This window comes from Bos mutus, chromosome 1 (genome assembly GCF_027580195.1).
Source record: "Bos mutus isolate GX-2022 chromosome 1, NWIPB_WYAK_1.1, whole genome shotgun sequence".
Taxonomy (NCBI): Eukaryota; Metazoa; Chordata; class Mammalia; order Artiodactyla; family Bovidae; genus Bos; species Bos mutus.
The window spans coordinates 43,056,333-43,074,126 of record NC_091617.1 but is presented as its reverse complement, the minus strand read 5'-3'; the positions used below and the strand labels follow the sequence as shown (position 1 = coordinate 43,074,126).

General features: G+C 42.8%; 1 protein-coding gene across 1 annotated transcript in view; it reads right to left on the bottom strand.

Moving 5' to 3' along the window:
• Positions 1 to 1,147: 1,147 nt before the first annotated feature.
• COL8A1 (collagen type VIII alpha 1 chain) overlaps positions 1,148 to 17,794 on the bottom strand; it is a 171,955-nt gene continuing 155,308 nt past the window's right edge. Inside the window, exons 3-4 of the mRNA XM_005896832.2 lie at positions 8,540 to 8,870; positions 1,148 to 5,759 (exon numbers count right to left, since the gene is read on the bottom strand). Of these exons, the coding sequence (XP_005896894.1) occupies positions 3,850 to 5,759; positions 8,540 to 8,867 (2,238 nt within the window). The 5' untranslated portion in view covers positions 8,868 to 8,870 and the 3' untranslated portion in view covers positions 1,148 to 3,849. The remainder of the gene's footprint in view (positions 5,760 to 8,539; positions 8,871 to 17,794) is intronic.

Here is a 17,794-nt window from a genome sequence, read left to right as displayed (position 1 = left end):
GGAAACTGTTGTCCTGAGCTTTCAGATTGAAGGGTTTAAACAAGTAAGTTAACCAGCCACAGACTGGTGCTCCATAGTTGCTTATTGAATGATTCCTTTATAATAAGTTATGTAATAAGTTATGATCATTCAGAGCTTGATAAGTCATCACGAAAGAATTCATTCCTTATCAGTGATGCTTATTAAAACCCTTAGGTTCTTGAAACAGGTCTGCTTCCCATCTGAAGCTCCACCCACCACTATCTCCCTTCAAAATTTGTGGCTCTGGTGTGGCAAACGGTGACAGAATTTAGTACTTACAGATTACTTTTGTGTGTGGGGGGGTGGGTGCGTGGGGAGACAAGAAATTTGTGGCAGTTTTTCCTTTTAGGATGGATGTGACAGATGCAGCAGCTAATTGTCCCCCAATATATGTTATATTTTCTTCTGTATTAATAGAACCTGTGATTTTTAGTTGGGCATGTGGTTGCCCTAAATAAATACTCCATTTCCCACACTCCCTTGCAGCTTGTTGTGGCAATGTGACTAAATTCAGAGCATGGGATGTGGGTGGGTGATTTCAGCAACCCCTCAGTTGAGTTCTTTAGGAAGGAAGCATGCTCTCCCCTTCCCGACTTGTCCTCCTTCCCACAGACTGGAGCAGGGCTGCAGTGGTTTGCTCTCCTGGCCCCTGGAGATGAGGGCCACACCCTCGGGTGGAAGAGCAATGCAACAGAAGGGGCCTTGGGGCCCTGACTGGGGCTGCCACAGCAACCCCAGCCTGCTTATACTTGCAGCTGCTCTGTCAGAGAGAAAGAATTGTCCCCATTAAACCAGGATTGGGGCTTCCTAGTGGCTCAGACAGTAAATAATCTGCCTGCAATGCAGGAAACCCAGGTTCAATCCCTGGGTCAGAAAGACCCCCTGGAGGAGGGAATGGCAATCCTCTCCAGTATTCTTACCTGGAGAATTCCATGGACAGAGGAGCCTGGCAGGCTATCATCTATGGGGTCACAAAAAGTCGGAGACGACTGAGCGACTAACACTTTCACTTTCAAGCTAGGATTATGTTAGGTCTCTGTTTCAGTAGCTAATTGACACGTTAGGGGATAAACAGTTATGAAGTTCAGACAGTGTCAGCTGAGTGATATGAACAAGATAAGAAACATACTTTTAAAGGTATTTAATAAGACTCTTTTTTTTCCAATCAGTACAAAATTTTAAATACAAAAATGATTTGATATTGACATGTCTCAAATCTATCATGGAAACTCAAAAAAAGTTACCAGTCTGTTCACCATTCATGGTTATCTGTAAAATATTTGAGAACAGTCACCCACTGCAGACATTCTTCGCCCCTGTGGGATGTCACCCTGCATTAAAACTCTGTATTGAAATAACAATATTGTCAGTTTGGTCCATTTCACATGGAAAAGTTCTAGTTAATTTTGAATTACTAGGAATTGTAGCCCTGTCCCTATACTTTAGCACATGTACTTGTTTCATCTGCTTTTACACTCAGTGTGTTAACATAATGTGTAACACTCCAGAGGGAAACACAGATACATAGATAATTACTTAAAACTCTTTTTTAAATTAAATGGAGTAATTCATTTAGCTCTGAGATTAGCACCATTGTATAATAGAATACACAGTATCTGGCATAGATTTTGCTCCTCTCCTATCTAAAAGTTAGAAGCATATGCCTGATAATACACACACACACACACACACACACACACAGGCAATTGAGTAACAACCAATAAATAAGTTGGAAGATATTTGAAAAGTGAAATTTGGTTTTGACTAAAGAGGTACTTTCTCTCTTTGTGGAAATCAAAAGCCCATACATGCACAGATAAATATAGTTTTATAAATGAGCTGAGCTGACTTGCTTCTGAGCCATTTCCATGCAGCTATTCAGCAGATGGAACCCAGTGAACCCAAATGGCCCTCATAGCCATTGGTCCACAACCAGCATCCTCAAAACCAACCCAGAAGATGTTTGGCCACATCCGTGCTATCTATCTGCTTTGAAAATGAAGGTTGAGTGGGATATGTTTTTGATGGGAAAAGTTTGTCATACATTTAGCCATGAGTAAGAAGCCACGTGATAATGAACTCACTTCTCATTCTAACGAATTGAGAACAAATGGTGCTTGTATACCATATAAGGAAAAGAGGGAAAAGACAGCTACTAGGCTGAGGAGAACATTCTTGATGGTTCAAATGATTCTGATTTCACGTAGACACAATTCCATGTGTGTTTATACCGTATTTATTTGTGTATTTTCCCATCTGTACCTATCACCTTGTTTCCTCACTCTTAATTTTGAGGAGAAGATACAAGACTTTACCACCATAGCCCCACATTATTCCCCCCAGTGGCTTATAGTGTCGGCAGCATACTCCCAGCCAACTTGAAATGCTTTGTCTGTGTTTGGAGACCAGATTTTAATGTGCAAAGCAATTAGTATGTAACTAAGTGAGAACCTGGAAAATATTTTTATCTTTAAAATTGTATTGATTCTTGTACTTGTGGGGTGACATAAAAAGCATGGGCTGTCATTGTCCTTTAACATTCCAGATGGCTCTTCCACAAGTTGCTTCCTGCATTTTTAGTACTTACAGCAGGAAGTAACATCCATTTGTTAAGACTTCAGAAATTATTTTTCCAGAAAACTTTATCTTCCTATATAATTCTGAAAGCCCCCTTTCTTTCCCCAAGTAAAGGATAGCTTAGATTTAGGAAATTCACTCTGGAACCTCAGATGACACACTGATTTGTATGTATACTACACAGGGAAATTTCATTGAAATTCAATAGGTACTAAAAAGTACTGATATCCCCTTCATGGATGAAACCTCATTGTAGTTATTTGTGTGTGTAGGCAGAGGAAGGAGATTATTATATGCATGTAAACACAATTAAGAACTGCTGTTGATAATGAACATTCCACAAGACTGGAAAGTTCGGCGGGGAGAGGGTTATTTTTTTTTCTTATGACTTCTAGGTGTTTATATTAGTTGATTCATAGTGTAAATTACATGGAGACAAGAAGAAAGAAAGAAAATTACAGGAAAGAAAAATACAAGCAAAAACAATCCTTGAGGAACAAATGAGTTACTTTCCGCTCATGTCTCCCAGCTGGTTTGTTGGCTTCCTGTGGGACACTGTCTTAAAGCCCCGCAAAAGTGTCTCATCCAGTGCTCGGCACAGAGAAGGCACGAGTAAGTACACTACAGTTGTTCTTCTGGGGACACTAGATGTGCAATTCTAAGTAGAACTCTTGTAAAAGACACAGCCTCCAATAGGGGTGAAATATCCTGTGGACTAAACCCTACCCTGGTTCTTTGTCCCCGTCTCACTGGGGAAGAGCACTGCAGGACACCCCCACATCCCAGGGCAAAATATCTGCACAAATACGGAGGAAATTATGCAAGTAAATACGGTATGTAATTGTTATCACTGACATTTCTTTAAGCCATATTTATAAATATTTTAAAGTAAACAATATGAGTGAGTGACTTTCATTATCTATGATGCTCTTTCATACTGAAATACTTCGATCTGAATAAGCAGGTTATCATGGAAGCACATAACATAAGCAGCTAATACAATTCCAGTGGGTACAACAGGAGTGTCAGTACTTGATACATAAATCTATCCCATCATTTTCAATCACAGGCTGCCGTGCAGAGCACTAAGCATGCATCTTAGTTTTTATTTGTACATGACAGTTCAAATTTTCACTTAAATATAACTTTCCAACTATATAAATGTTTTGAAGCAATTATGTTTCTCATTTGGATTTTTTGGGGTGCATCATTTTCTTTTCTTCTATTAAATCTCTCTCTTGTTTTCTTTTTTTACATGGGATACAATAAATATCCTGAAAAAGAGGAGTGGACGTACTGCCCGGCGTACAGTCCCGCGGCCTGTTCAGAGGGCATCTGCAGGAACACCCGGTCTCCGGGCCGGAGCAGCAGCACCGCGCTGCCGGACGCCTGGTCCAGGAAGCCCTTCTTGTACTCGTCGTACGTGTACATCACGGGCTCGTTGTTCTTAAACAGAGCAACCCACACGTTGCCCCCCTTGCAGTGAACGTGGTATACAAAGTAGTAGACCCCAGGGACCTCGCAGGTGAAGATGCCCGTCTGCGGGTTGTAGTTCTGTCTGCCGTTATAGAGCAGTTTGTCGAACTTCACCGGGGCCCCCACGGGCGGGAAAGGCGCCGTCAGCTCAGCGGTGAACGCGGGCATCTCGTAGGCCGGCCCTCCTCCATTCTTGCCTTTCTTAGCACCGTAGGCGTGCGGGGGTTTCGCTCCCTCGATTCCCAGCCCCATATCTGGCAGGTACTCTCCATGGGGTGGTGGTGTCGGGGGCATCACAGCTGGGGGTCCTGGGGGCCCCGGAGGGCCTGGGGGTCCCGGAAGGCCAGGCTGGCCTTGGGGACCGAGGGCACCAGGCTTCCCCGGGGGGCCATGAAGTCCTGCTACTCCAGGCTTCCCTACTCCAGGGAACCCCGGGGGCCCTGGGAGACCGGGTTCTCCTTTGGGGCCAGGAATTCCAGGTGGTCCAATGGGGCCACTCGGGCCTGAAATCCCTGGGATGCCTGGGGGGCCCTGTAAACCCTGCTCCCCTGGGATTCCTGGCTCTCCCTTTGGTCCAAGCAGCCCTGGGGCACCCGGTAGTCCTGGCAAGCCTTTGAGCCCAGCCTCCCCCTTGGGCCCTATGGGACCTGGCAAGCCCCTCATGCCGGGGGGCCCCACTTCACCAAGGAAGCCTGGCTTTCCTGGGAAGCCTTGGAGCCCTGGCTCACCCTTTGGTCCTGGTGGCCCCTGTGGCCCCACAACCCCACCTTCTCCTTTGGGTCCAGGAAAACCGATAGCACCTGGAGGGCCCATAGGACCTGGGATTCCAGGCAGGCCTGGCTCTCCTGGGGGACCCCCCAGTCCAGGAGCGCCTACTGGTCCTTTCTCCCCTCTTGGTCCCAGAGGCCCAGGAAGACCCCCAACACCCCTGTCACCTTTGGGTCCAGGGAAACCTGGTTTCCCGACCCCTGGAAGGCCTGGGGGTCCTGGTAGCCCTGGCAGGCCTTGCTCCCCTTTACCACCTGGAAATCCTGGCTGCCCAGGGATCCCATCCTGGCCCGGTTTGCCAATTCCAGGTATCCCAGGAGGTCCTTGAACCCCTGGGACCCCGATAGGGCCTTGGGGCCCAGGTTCTCCTGGAGGGCCTGGCTTTCCCAGGGGGCCCTGGGGCCCAGGGAAGCCTGTCACTCCTGGCTTACCTACTCCTGGAAGTCCTACAGGGCCAGGAGGCCCATGCATCCCTGGAGGACCCTTCAGGCCTGGCAGACCTGGCATCCCGAAGCCCTTCTCTCCTTTAGGACCCTGAAGGCCTGGAGGGCCTGGTGGTCCTTTGGGTCCTCTCTCACCTTTGGCACCTGGTTGCCCTGGTAACCCTGGCCCACCTGGCTTCCCAATGCCAGGAAGTCCGTGAGGCCCTGGAGGCCCTTGTGGCCCGGGGATCCCCATGGGTCCTATCTCCCCTTTGGGTCCGATTTCACCTTTGGCCCCAGGCATTCCCATGGCTCCTGGCTTTCCTGGCATTCCGGGCATACCTGGCTTTCCAATTCCTGGATACCCCTGTGGTCCTGGTTTTCCTTTGACTCCAGGAATCCCCTGACCTGGTAAACCAGGGGGCCCAGGTGGTCCTCTTGGGCCAGGCTCTCCACGGGGACCTTGCTCCCCTCGCAGACTGGCTAATGGTATTTCTACCGGGAGAAGGGAGAAAGAAAGAGGGAGGAGGGCACAAAGAAGGGAGGGGGGAGAGAGAGAGAGATTAACATTGATCATCTTTCACTTCATTTCAATCATTATTTAGTTCTGACACTTTGGCTCATTAATTATCAAGAGAAAAGATGAGGAGTAATGTGTGTGTATTCCAGGACTGTATGATCTGTATTTAATGGACAATTAAGCTGTTAATTTCTGTGTCATGTTTGAGATACTGTTTTGAGAACTGATGTCTGCGGCTGCTTTTATCAGCGTTAGTTAAGTTAAGTAAAAAAGCTAACAAGTAATGAAGAAATATTTTTCCCAGTACAAACTTGGAAATATTATGGTGTGATCACTATAAAGAGTTCAAAGAAGGATAAAGAAAAATCGAGTTGTGTATAAGCTCCACTACTCAGAGATAATTGCTTGACATTTATGTGTATTTCCATCTCATGTGTTCTATATATACATATAAATGTTGTGTGTATGTGTACTTTAAAAAATGTTGGAGCCATTTTTATTTTTTCTGTTTTATCCCTACTTGTATTTTTCTATGTCCTTGAGTTTTAAATATAATAATATATAGTAAAATAATGTTTCTCTTGTGCTGAAGTATAGTATGATGTAGGATGATGGTCGTTGTGATGTGGACACAGGGAAGAATAGAAGCATTTTATTTTTTATGTGGTTTAATGACGTCTTAAACATCTGTCCTGTGGAGTCAAATTGATTTATTTAATTTCTTTAATATGCTATAGGATTTCCTAAGCCTCAGATATTTCTTTAATTTAATAAGCTATTTCTCACTTGCAAATTTGGTTTCAAAACAAGAGAAATGAATTAGGTATTTTAGGATGATAAGCAGTACAGATAAGGACGTAACTGGGATTAGGAGCAAGAAGCTCTTTCTGGCCTTGAAATGAGATCTTCACTGGGTTACTTAAGCCATCAGCATCTTTGCTTGGTTATCTGTATGGCAAGTGTAATACATCTGCACTTCAAGATTGGATAATAGATGTGAAAGGCATTATGCTTTCTCAAATTTTTATCAAAATACAAAGCATATGCTGTTATACTGACTAAGTTATGCCTTGCAGAGAAACAAAACTCTGGATCTCCCATGCTACTGGGAGTAAGGAATAACATCAAGAAAGGAAACTTCATTGTCCCAAAGTCTTATTTTTAACCATTAGTTGCATCTTAATCCTGCTGTTGTATTTTTCACTGACCTACTGTCAGGGAACAGAATAGAACCACAGAACTCATATTTTTTCTAAATTCCTCAGTTGCAATCTGGTACCCATCTGAATAAGTACAGGAAGTTTCAAAATCCAGGCAGGCCATTCAAGAAAGGAAGGAAAACAAATGACTGAATAATCCCCCAAGTGGAATATCAGCTTCTAAAGAGAAGAAATACAGCTCCTAAAAGAAGGAAGTACTTCTTTTGTGCAATGCAGATGCTTTATCCTCTGAGCCACCAGGGAAGCCCCCCAATAGACATTACTATATGTGACTAAGGTATGCCATTTCTAAGCAGGGGTTGTGTAGCTCCTGTATCAAGGAGCATCTTGGGCAGGGTCATGTCATATTCATCAGGAATCCCCAGTGTCCAGCCCGTGCCTGGAGTACGCTCTGTCCTTACTTAAGCTTTGTCGAATGACCAGCTGTAGCACCTCAGAGTTCTTAAGCGGCTTTAGCATTTATTTAGTACTTACCTTATGTCATCAACTCTCTCAATAATCCTACTTTACAAATGAAGAAAAGTGGTTTCAGAGAGGTTGAATGACTAGGTTTCTCTCATTTCTGGCCTCTGGGCACCCAGACCTACGGGGTCCAAACCCCACAGTTCCCCGGAAGTAGAGCTCCTGCTTTTGCAGGGACCATTGGGAATGGTGTCTGTTCCTCAAAGGGAATTGCTACTCAGATTGCAATTCCTTTCCTGCAAGTTCGAGGTTTCCTAGGTTTCTTATAAATCAACTGAGTGTATAAGAAAATGTCTCTTGGGAATTCTCTTGTGGTCCAGTGGTTAAAACTCAGCACTTTCACTGCCGAGGGCCCGGGGTTCAATCCCTAGTCGGGGGACTAAGATCCCATAAGTTGTGTGGTGCAGCCAAAAAAGAAAAAGAAAATGTCTGTCACAGTGATAGGTATTTAGCAGGTGTTGAATAACTAATGAATATGACTAGAAAGTAATGGAGAGATTTTCAGGTATCATCTCTAGACTCTGTCTGTGCTCTTCAGGCTCCTTCTGTTGATTTATTGATTGACATGTGTAGCACCTTTGTTAGAGCTGTCTTAAAAGCACATTTATCTGGCATCTGGTTACATATGATTTTCTTTTTTAACACTGTAGATTCTTACCACATTTCTCTGCTAGTTCTGAAGACTGACGTCATATATATACGTATATATATATATTTTTTTTTTCAGTGCTTTATCCCTCAGCATTTAGCTGAGAGCCTGACACGGGAAGAGATGCTCATTAGTTGTATGTTTGAATAAAGAAATAATGAATAAGAGAATGAACTATTTGTTATTAAATCTATCTTGTGCCATTTGATGCTGTTGAAATAAAGCACAACATAAAATGGTAACTTTGTCTGTCTTTAAGAGTTGAACTTTTTCAAGGATAGAGTTTAGAACACAGTAGGCACTTAATGAAAGTCAGACATAGAGGCTAAAATAAAAACACCCCAAATTTAGTTCTCGCCATCCCCACCTCATTACTTGGGATTTGGGGAGGCTGCTATTTTATAGCAGTACCGAAGTGTGTTACCTTTGCCTTTCTTGGGTGCTGCTTCCTTGCCCATCCTCGGTGCTGGCTGAACTTCCTTCCTATATTGGGGTAGGTGTGGATACTCTTTGCCATACTGCATGTGGGGCAGCTCCTTGCCCACGTTCAGGCCATCTTTGCCCAAAGGCATATGAGGTACTTGCTGGCCCAGGGGCTGGTACTGCGGAATTTGCGGTGGGATCTGAGCGGGAATTTGAGGTGGCAGCGGCTTGATTCCATAGTAGGCACCAGCTTGGATGAGCCGGATGGAGCCCACGGAAAGGGTGAGCAGGACTCCCAGCAGCTGCAGAGGGGAAGGTGGTCCAGCCATCACCTGTGGAGGAAGACACGCACCAAGATGGTGAAAACCAGCCGGCCAGGTGACCAGAGTTAACTTGAGAAAGAAAAGGAAGCGTACGTAGTCTTTATCAGCAGAAACTCATGAGTGGAAGACAAATGAAAAGGAAAATGTCACCTTTTGATAGAAAACGAACAAAATCCAGGAAAGAGTAGGATCTACCAAATGAAGGCAATTGGTGAGATTGTAGTCTATGGGTGGGGACTTTCCTGGTGGCTCAGTGGTAAAGAATCCGCTTCCCAATGTAGGACACGTGAGTTTGATCCCTGGTCCGGGAAGATGCCCTGGAGAAGGGAATGACAACCCATTCTAGTATTCTTGCCTGGAAAATTCCATGGACAGAGGAGCCTGGCGGGCTACAGTCCATAGGGTTGCAAAAGAGTCAGACACAACTTAGTGACTAAACAAAAACAGGCTATGGGGAGCCTGCTAGTTGTCTCCGAACATGACCTCAGCCTTTTTCCATAGTATTGGCACCTCTGACTCTAAGCTGGAGCGAAGCAAGCCTAGACCATAGATGTTTCATTTAGATGTGGCCACGTGACAAAATTCTGGCCTGTTGGGTGTAGTTGTAATGGGCACCAGCTTCCAAAAAGGCTGTAAAGGGGAGTGGACATGTCTTGGGCTATAGAGTGAAAACTGTGTATTAAGGATGGCAGAGCAAAAAGCTTGAAGAAATCTCAGCCTTGGTTGAACTTGGTGGGGTTATAAGCATGTGTAAAGGTTAAAGAGCAAACAAGGACGATAAAAACCAAAGACATCTTCTGAATTGGAAAGAAAGTACTTCATGTGACAGCCCCCAAATGTCATTAAAAAAAAAAAAAACCACCATTATAATTACATACACACAAGGATACCGTTTCTTTCTTCTAATTGTGTACTGTGAAGTCATTTGTTTAGAATTCAGTTAATTTGACCTGGAGATCACTGAAGTTTAGCTTTGTACTATTATGAAAGAAAGGAGTTTTCAAAGCAAATTTGTTGCATAAATGAAAGATGTTTAACTACTCACAAGGATAAACTATTTTTAAGCCTTTTAATAGCACCCTTTGAAAATTAGTAATTAATAGAATAAATATAAATGCGGCTTATCTGTTTATTAAAAAGAGCTTGAGAAAACATCTGTTTGGAGACACCCGGGGCTGAAGATGAAACAGCCCAGGGAACTGCAGTTTTCACGAATTCCCACTAGAGGGCAAGTGTGATGCACATCAAAGTCAGCTCAATTACTCCCAGACCTAAAACCACACACAAAGCTTTGTTCTCATATCTCATTAAAGGACTTAAAACAGAGTGTCGTGGTAATGCTGCAGAGAGAGACAGACAGACAGGCACGGAGAGGAGGGGTGGGGGGCTGGAGGAGAAGTGGCAAGTTTCTCACAATGTTTAATGTAAATGTCTTCTGGAAAACTTTGAGTAAACTTGTGTCTACAAATTTTAATTTCCATTCTCCTGAGAGTTTGTTTTCTTTGCTTCTGCCTTACTTAATCCTGGATCTTAGTTTTCCACTTCTCAGAAAATGTGCGTTGACAATGCAACATCTTATTCAAGTGTAATGCTGAGAGTGTGAACAGACTATAGAACTGATTAATAAAAAGCACCTAACAAAATATTTAATAAGAACCTTTACCATTAAATTCATTGCATTACAATTTTTTAAAATATACTAATCATTTCTCCCCCTTCAGGGGGGAAAAAAATGAAGAAATATCTGTCAGCAAAAAGATTTATAAAACTTTCTCCATTTCATAAATCAGAATAGTCTTTAAGAACTATTTGTTTCAAGTGTACTATAAATGGGAGAAGACAGAAAGCTGTTATTTTATGTCCTTATAAGAATGATTAATTGTTATAAACCATTTAGAAAGAGTCACAAAATTAATATTGATTTATACTTGGTAATAGTCAAATTTATTTTAGATGAAAAAAGAACATCTGTTCTAAGTACTCAACAACGGCTTATTGAGTACTTAGACACAGTGAGATACCTGTCCATGGATGACAAAGATAACTATAATATGGTCAATAAGTCCTGCCATCAAGAAACTTATACTGTTTTAGTAGGAGTGACAGATGTGTAACCTATTAATGAGTAGCAAAGGATATCAGGAAAAAGTAAATTTTCCTCTCACTTTTGTTCTTTAGTGTCTAAAATCCCTTCCTTTTGAAGTAACATTTTCCTTTGTATTTTCCCAGAGATAATCTGTGAAGATGCACATTTAATATGCACCCATTTAAGACAAACTACACTTATTCTACACACCACTATTCCTTACATTTTTCATGCAGAAGACCATAAATTCATCATAGTTTTGTGTATCTGAACAGATACGTTCAGCTTCTTCTTTTGTTAAAAATGAGACTCAATTGTTTTCTAAGCCCCATCTGATTCTAACATTCAATGTCTCGGGTAGTCATTAGAGAGTTGACAATGGTAATCCATACTAGAAATAACATGGTAATATCTGGTGATGTGTAACTTGGGACTTAATTCTACCTTTGGTCGTTAATGAGTTTCATTATTAAACCCTAAACTTGTTCTTTGTAATAAGTTAGCATGCCTGGTCCTTTACCTTTCCTTCAATTCAGTGAATGTGTTGGATTTACTTAATAATCTTCAAACCAGGACAGCCTAATGAAACACTGGAGAATTGGAAAGGGGCGAATTCCTAGAAGAAAGCCAGATGAATATCAAAGGCCCACTGGAATTCTGCTCGACTATGATTATTTCCTCTCACAGACTTGGCCTGTTTCTGCTGAAAACCACCCCTTTTGGTCTGCCATCTGCCATTTCTCTGGATCTTTATTTAAATAAACTTCGTTCAGTTTTAGTGCGAATATTTACATAGGGGCCCTGGTTAGAATTTAGCACTTGACTTATCCTTCCTCATTTCCCTCTTGTCCCTGAGGGTATTTTTGGTGGTCAGAGTGTTGTGGAGGTTCTCCCCAGATCACTCAAAAGAACATCAGACTTGCGTAACACTGTACAAGCACCTGGTAGGAAGAGGGAGCCTCAGAATTCCTGCTGGGAAGAAACGGTGGTAGTGGGTTTTCTTGCCTCTTCCCCGCCCCCACAAGGATGTAGAACACAAGAATCCTGTGAGTTCTATTTGATGTTTTCTTGGATTTCTATTTGGAAACTGATATGTGGTGTGTGTGCACGTGAGCATGAACATACATGCTGTGTGTGGACACTGGATTTTTGCCAGCCAGGCAGACTTAGTGATGGGTGTCATGTTATACATTGTAGAAGAAGCCCAAAGACCATGAGTTGAGGTGTAGCTTTGCCATTCTCCATGTTCATGACTTTCTGCAAGTCCCTTATCTTCACTGCGTCTCACTTTCTCTGTCTATAAAACAGAAATTATGATCTCTGCCTCTCCCACAGCAATGTTGAAGGGCATACATGATAATATGAATTCTTTGTAGGGCGAAAAGCACTATTCACATTTAAGTTATTATTAATGGAGTGTGACCAAAGAGACAAATCAAAACCAACTGAAACGTCAAAGACTTTCAAAGAAAGATGCTAGCCAAAGTAAATGTGAGGTTAACTGCAATAATGATAAACCTAACATGAAGAAAACAATAATGGCCATTAAAATGTACTTGTTAAAAATGGGAAAACAGAACAGCTGAACCAAGACAGTTATTCATTCTGGGGTGGGAGTTGCCAGTCCTAACATTCTGAACAGCCCTAAATGCTTCCCTATATTTGGGCTGGGCTGCTGCAGAGAGTTTCAGTTTCCTCATGTGAAACTTGCAATGTAAATAACAGAATAGCGTGATCTGTATTATTTTAGACACTCTTCAGCATTTTCTTAGGACGTTGATCCTCATGAGATTATGGCTTGCTGTCCGAAAGAATGTTTAAGTATTTAAGCCTTCAAGTTCAGTTCAGTCGCTCAGTCGTGCTTGACTCTTTGCGATCCAACGGGCTGCAGCATGCCAGGCTTCCCTGTCCATCACCAACTCCTGGAGCTTGCTCAAACTCATGTCCATAGAGTTGGTGATGCCATCCAACCATCTCATCAATCCTTGTGCTAAATCCAACTCTCCCTTTCCCATGGACAACTTTCCCTTTCCCAGCATGTCTGTATGTGTATGTATGCGTGTCCATGTCCTCTGTGGTGCGGACTAGCCTTCTCTCATTCTGCTCCCAGTTGGTGTTCCTCTATGCCCTCTACTCACCCTGTCACACAGGGTTTGTAGTTCCTCAAGCCTTCAGATTCACACCTAAAAAGGGGAAAGTCAAGCAGCACCCTACGCCTCCAATATTCAACAGGATTGTTTAGAAAATTCTCTCATGGTTGATTACACTTCTCGGGGCAATTCATTCACTACATATGGATATTTATGAGACAGCTACTAATCATTACAAACTGCTTGGAGATTGAAGAAAGAGAAGTGAATTATAGAGGTAAGTCCCTGATCTCATGAATGCACAGTCTAGCCTGGGGAGACATGTAATTAACAAGTTAAAAATAAGTTTTGTAATCTCAAGATTTTGGGGCTTCCCTGGTGGCTCAGTGGTAAAGAATTAGCCTACATTTCAGGAGATGTGGGTTCGATCCCTGGGTCAGGAAGATCCCTTGGAAGAGGAAATGGCAACCTACTCCAGTATTCTTGCCCGGAAAATACCACAGACAGGGCTATAGGCCGTGGGGTCGCAAAGAGTCAGACATGACTAAGCAACTAAACAGCAACACAACAACCTCAGATTTAAATGCTGTGAAGAAAACAAAGAACGGGAAAGGGTGTGAGATTGCCTTGGGGAGGCAGATGCTGTTTTGGAAGGGTGATAGGGTAAGACATGTCTGAGGAAGTAAGTTTTGGATAGAGGTGTGAGGATTGAAAGTTTTATTTATCTCTCTTTAAACACAATACTGGAAAAAAAAAGAGTCCTATTAGTTACCAGAGATAGCTATATTAGTTACAAGGTAGTCTTATACAACATTCATTAATGTAAACCCCGGTTTCAAAACTATTCCTCGTCTATGTCAGTCCTCATTTTGACCTCTTTATTTAGGGTATCCTGTTCTCTCTAGAGGATTCTTATTTTTTTTTTTTTTTTGCTGTGCCAGGGCTTAGTTTTTTGCTTAGCACTTGGGATCTCTGTTCTTCATTGTGGCATGTGGAGTCTTTAGTTGCAGCTCACGAACTGTTGCGGCATGTGGGATCTAGTTCCCTGAGCAGGGATCGAACCCGAGCTCCCTGCACTGGGAGCATGAAGTCCTAGCCACTGGACCACCAGGGAAGTCCCCAATCCTTATTCTTTTTAAATCCCTCTCCAGATTTCAGCCCAACTGTATTGGTTTGCTGGGGCTACAATAACAAAGGACCCCAGACTGAGTGACTGAGACAACAGAAATGTATTTCCTCACAATTCTGGAGGCTAGAAATCCAAGATAAAGGTATTGGCAGGGTGAGTTTCTTCTGAGGCATCTCTCCTTGGCTTGTAGATGACTGTCTACTCCCTGTGTCTTCACCTGCTCTTTCCTCTAATGTGTCTGTGTCTTAATCTCCTCTTCATATAAGAACACCAGTCATGAGATTAGGGCCCACCCGTTTGGCCTCATTTTAACTTAATTTCCTCTTAAAGACCCTATCTCCAAATGCAGTCATGTTCTGAAGTATGGAAAATTAAGACTTTAGTATATTCCCCTCTTTTCAGGGGGACACAGCTCAGCCCATAACACGTATAATTCCTCTGTCGGCTCAATGCCTGCCTCTTCTGTAAAGTCTTCCCTACCTACCTCCTCAGACATCATTATTCTGCTAGCACTATTGAAAGTTTAACAAAGTTAAATGCAGTCCTAACCAACGTTATGCTTTTCTCTATTTTTTTCCACTAGACCTCAATATGATCGCGTTTCCTGAGAACAGGGAAAATGTGTGATATTCTTTGACTTCCTCAATATTTATCGATGAATCCTTACAATCAAAACTTGCAGTGTTGATAGGGGCTTTGCTGCTGCTGCTGCTAAGTCGCTTCAGTCGTGTCCAACTCTGTGCGACCCCATAGACGGCAGCCCACCAGGCTCCCCCGACCCTGGGATTCTCCAGGCAAGAACACTGGAGTGGGTTGCCATTTCCTTCTCCAATGCATGAAAGTGAAAAGTGAAAGTGAAGTCGCTCAGTCGTGTCCGACTCCAGCGACCCCATGGACTGCAGCCTACCAGGCTCTTCCGGCCATGGGATTTTTTAGGCAAAAGTACTGGAGTGGGGTGCCATTGCCTTCTCCGGAAAGAGGCTTTAGAAAATATCAAATTCAGCCTCACTCCCAGTTTGGAATCCTTCCTACAACAGTTGTTGACAGAAGGCTTGCATGTTTCCTACTTGAATGTTAATTGTGATGGAAATATTCCTGAGGCAACTGACCACCTTCTTGTGCAGCTTTTTTTTTTTTTTGCAATTTTTATTATCTGAACAGCTTGTAGGGGAGACCTACCTTTTTTGATTCATAACTGGCTTGCACAGGTAGCTTACTTTTAGTGAGGGGTAGAGAAGGCTGAAAAAAAATGTATCCCCAAATTGGCTAAAGCAAAAGATAGATGGTCACATGATCTTTTATTGCCATGCCAATAAACCCACCTTAGGGTCATCAAAGTAGGGATATGTAACTTATTGCACAATTTATTAGTATTACAGGACATTAACAATTCTATGTTGAATAAACCAACTCAGGTTATGGTTTTGTTGCCCTTTAGAGTATTAAAGGGCATATTGGAGAAGGCAATGGCACCCCACTCCAGTACTCTTGCCTGGAAAATCCCATGGATGGAGGAGCCTGGTGGGCTGCAGTTCACGGGGTCGCTAAGAGTTGGACACAACTGAACTACTTCACTTTCACTTTTCACTTTCATGCATTGGAGAAGGAAATGGCAACCCACTCCAGTGTTCTTGCCTGGAGATCCCAGGGACGGTGGAGGCTGGTGGGCTGCCGTCTATGGGGTCGCACAGAGTCGGACGTGACTGAATCGACTTAGCAGCAGCAGAATATTAACCAGTTTTGGTTAACATTCTAATATTAACCAGTATTCTAATGCTAATTTTGTCAAATTTAACATTATCTCAGCATATTTTTTATCTGCTCATTACAATGAAAAATGTAGAGTTTTAATATTTTATTTCAAATTGACTGTCCTTATTTAAAATTTTGACATATTCATATACAAATGAAAATTGTGTTTTTAACATTTTGAGGATTATGCTTTGATGGGGATACAAATTACACAAAAACACAAATGTATGGTGTGTTGGGTGATATGGAGGAAAACAAAAGAGAGGGTGGTACAGATGTTGAGATGTTACTGTAGAAATTGAGCCTTCTGCACTTGGATGGGCTGGCACCTGGGTTTTAAAGAAAGATAGAAACAATACTAACAGAGGTACAGAGAGTTGCCTGGTTTGGAAGTCTGGAGGCGGTTGTGATTGCTGCATGACAAAGAGAGGAAAGAGGATCTCCAGGGGAGGAAGAGTCAAGACAGGAAAACATCATTTCAACTGAGCTCTTCTTGTTTATAATAGGATACCTATTATAAAATCCCTCCTTCATGTCCTCAGAGATGAAGAGACTCTTCTGTCTTTTTAAAAAAAAACTTTAATTTTGTATTGGGGTATAGCTGTATTTTACCTTTTCATACTGTTCATGGGGTTCTCAAACCAGTCAATCCTAAAGAAATCAGTCCTGACTACTCATTGGAAGGACTGATGCTGAAGCTGAAACTTCAGTACTTTGGCCACCTGATTCGAAGAACTGACTCATCAGAAAAGACCTTGATGCTGGGAAAGATTGAGGGCGGGAGAAGGGGACGACAGAGGATGAGATGGTTGGATGGCATCACTGACTTGATGGACATGAGTTTGAGTAAACTTTGGGAGTTGGTGATGGACAGGGAAGCCTGGCATGCTGCAGTCCACAGGGTTGCAAAGAGTCGGACTGCGTAACTGAACTGAACTGAAATGATAGCTGTATTAACAACTTATTATGTATTACATTGTATTATGTATTACATTGTATTATGTATTAACAGAAGAGCTGACTCATTGGAAAAGACTCTGATGCTGGGAGGGATTGGGGGCAGGAGGAGAAGGGGATGACAGAGGATGAGATGGCCGGATGGCATCACTGACTCGATGGACGTGAGTCTCAGTGAACTCCGGGAATTGGTGATGGACAGGGAGGCCTGGCGTGCTGCAATTCATGGGGTTTCGAAGAGTCAGACACGACTGAGCGACTGAACGGAACTGAACTGATCGACAAACAATGTTGTGATAGTTTTAGGTGAATAGTGAAGGAACTTGGCCATACATATACATTCTCCCCCTGAATTCACCTCCCATCCAGGCTGCCACATAACACTGAGCAGAGATCCATGCAATTGGTCCTTGTTGGTTATCCATTTTAAATATAGCAGTATGTACACACTCATCCCAAACTCCCTAACTATTCCTTTCTTCATCCTTTCCCCCAGCAACCATAAGTTCATTCTCTAAGTCTGTGAGTCCCTTTTTGAAATTCTTATTCTTCTGATGATACCTTCAAAAAACCTAATTCTTTGGGGGGAATGGATTTTTGAGGGTAGGCATCTGGTTCTGTCACTTCATGGGAAATAGATAGGGAAACAGTGGAAACAGAGTCAGACTTTATTTTTTGGGAGCTCCAAAATCACTGCAGATGGTGATTGCAGCCATGAAATTAAGACACTTACTTCTTGGAAGGAAAGTTATGACCAATCTAGATAGCATATTCAAAAGCAGAGACATTACTTTGCCAACAAAGGTCTGTCTAGTCAAGGCTATGGTTTTTCCTGTGGTCATGTATGGATGTGAGAGTTGGACTGTGAAGAAAGCTGAGTGCCGAAGAATTGATGCTTTTGAACTGTGGTGTTGGAGAA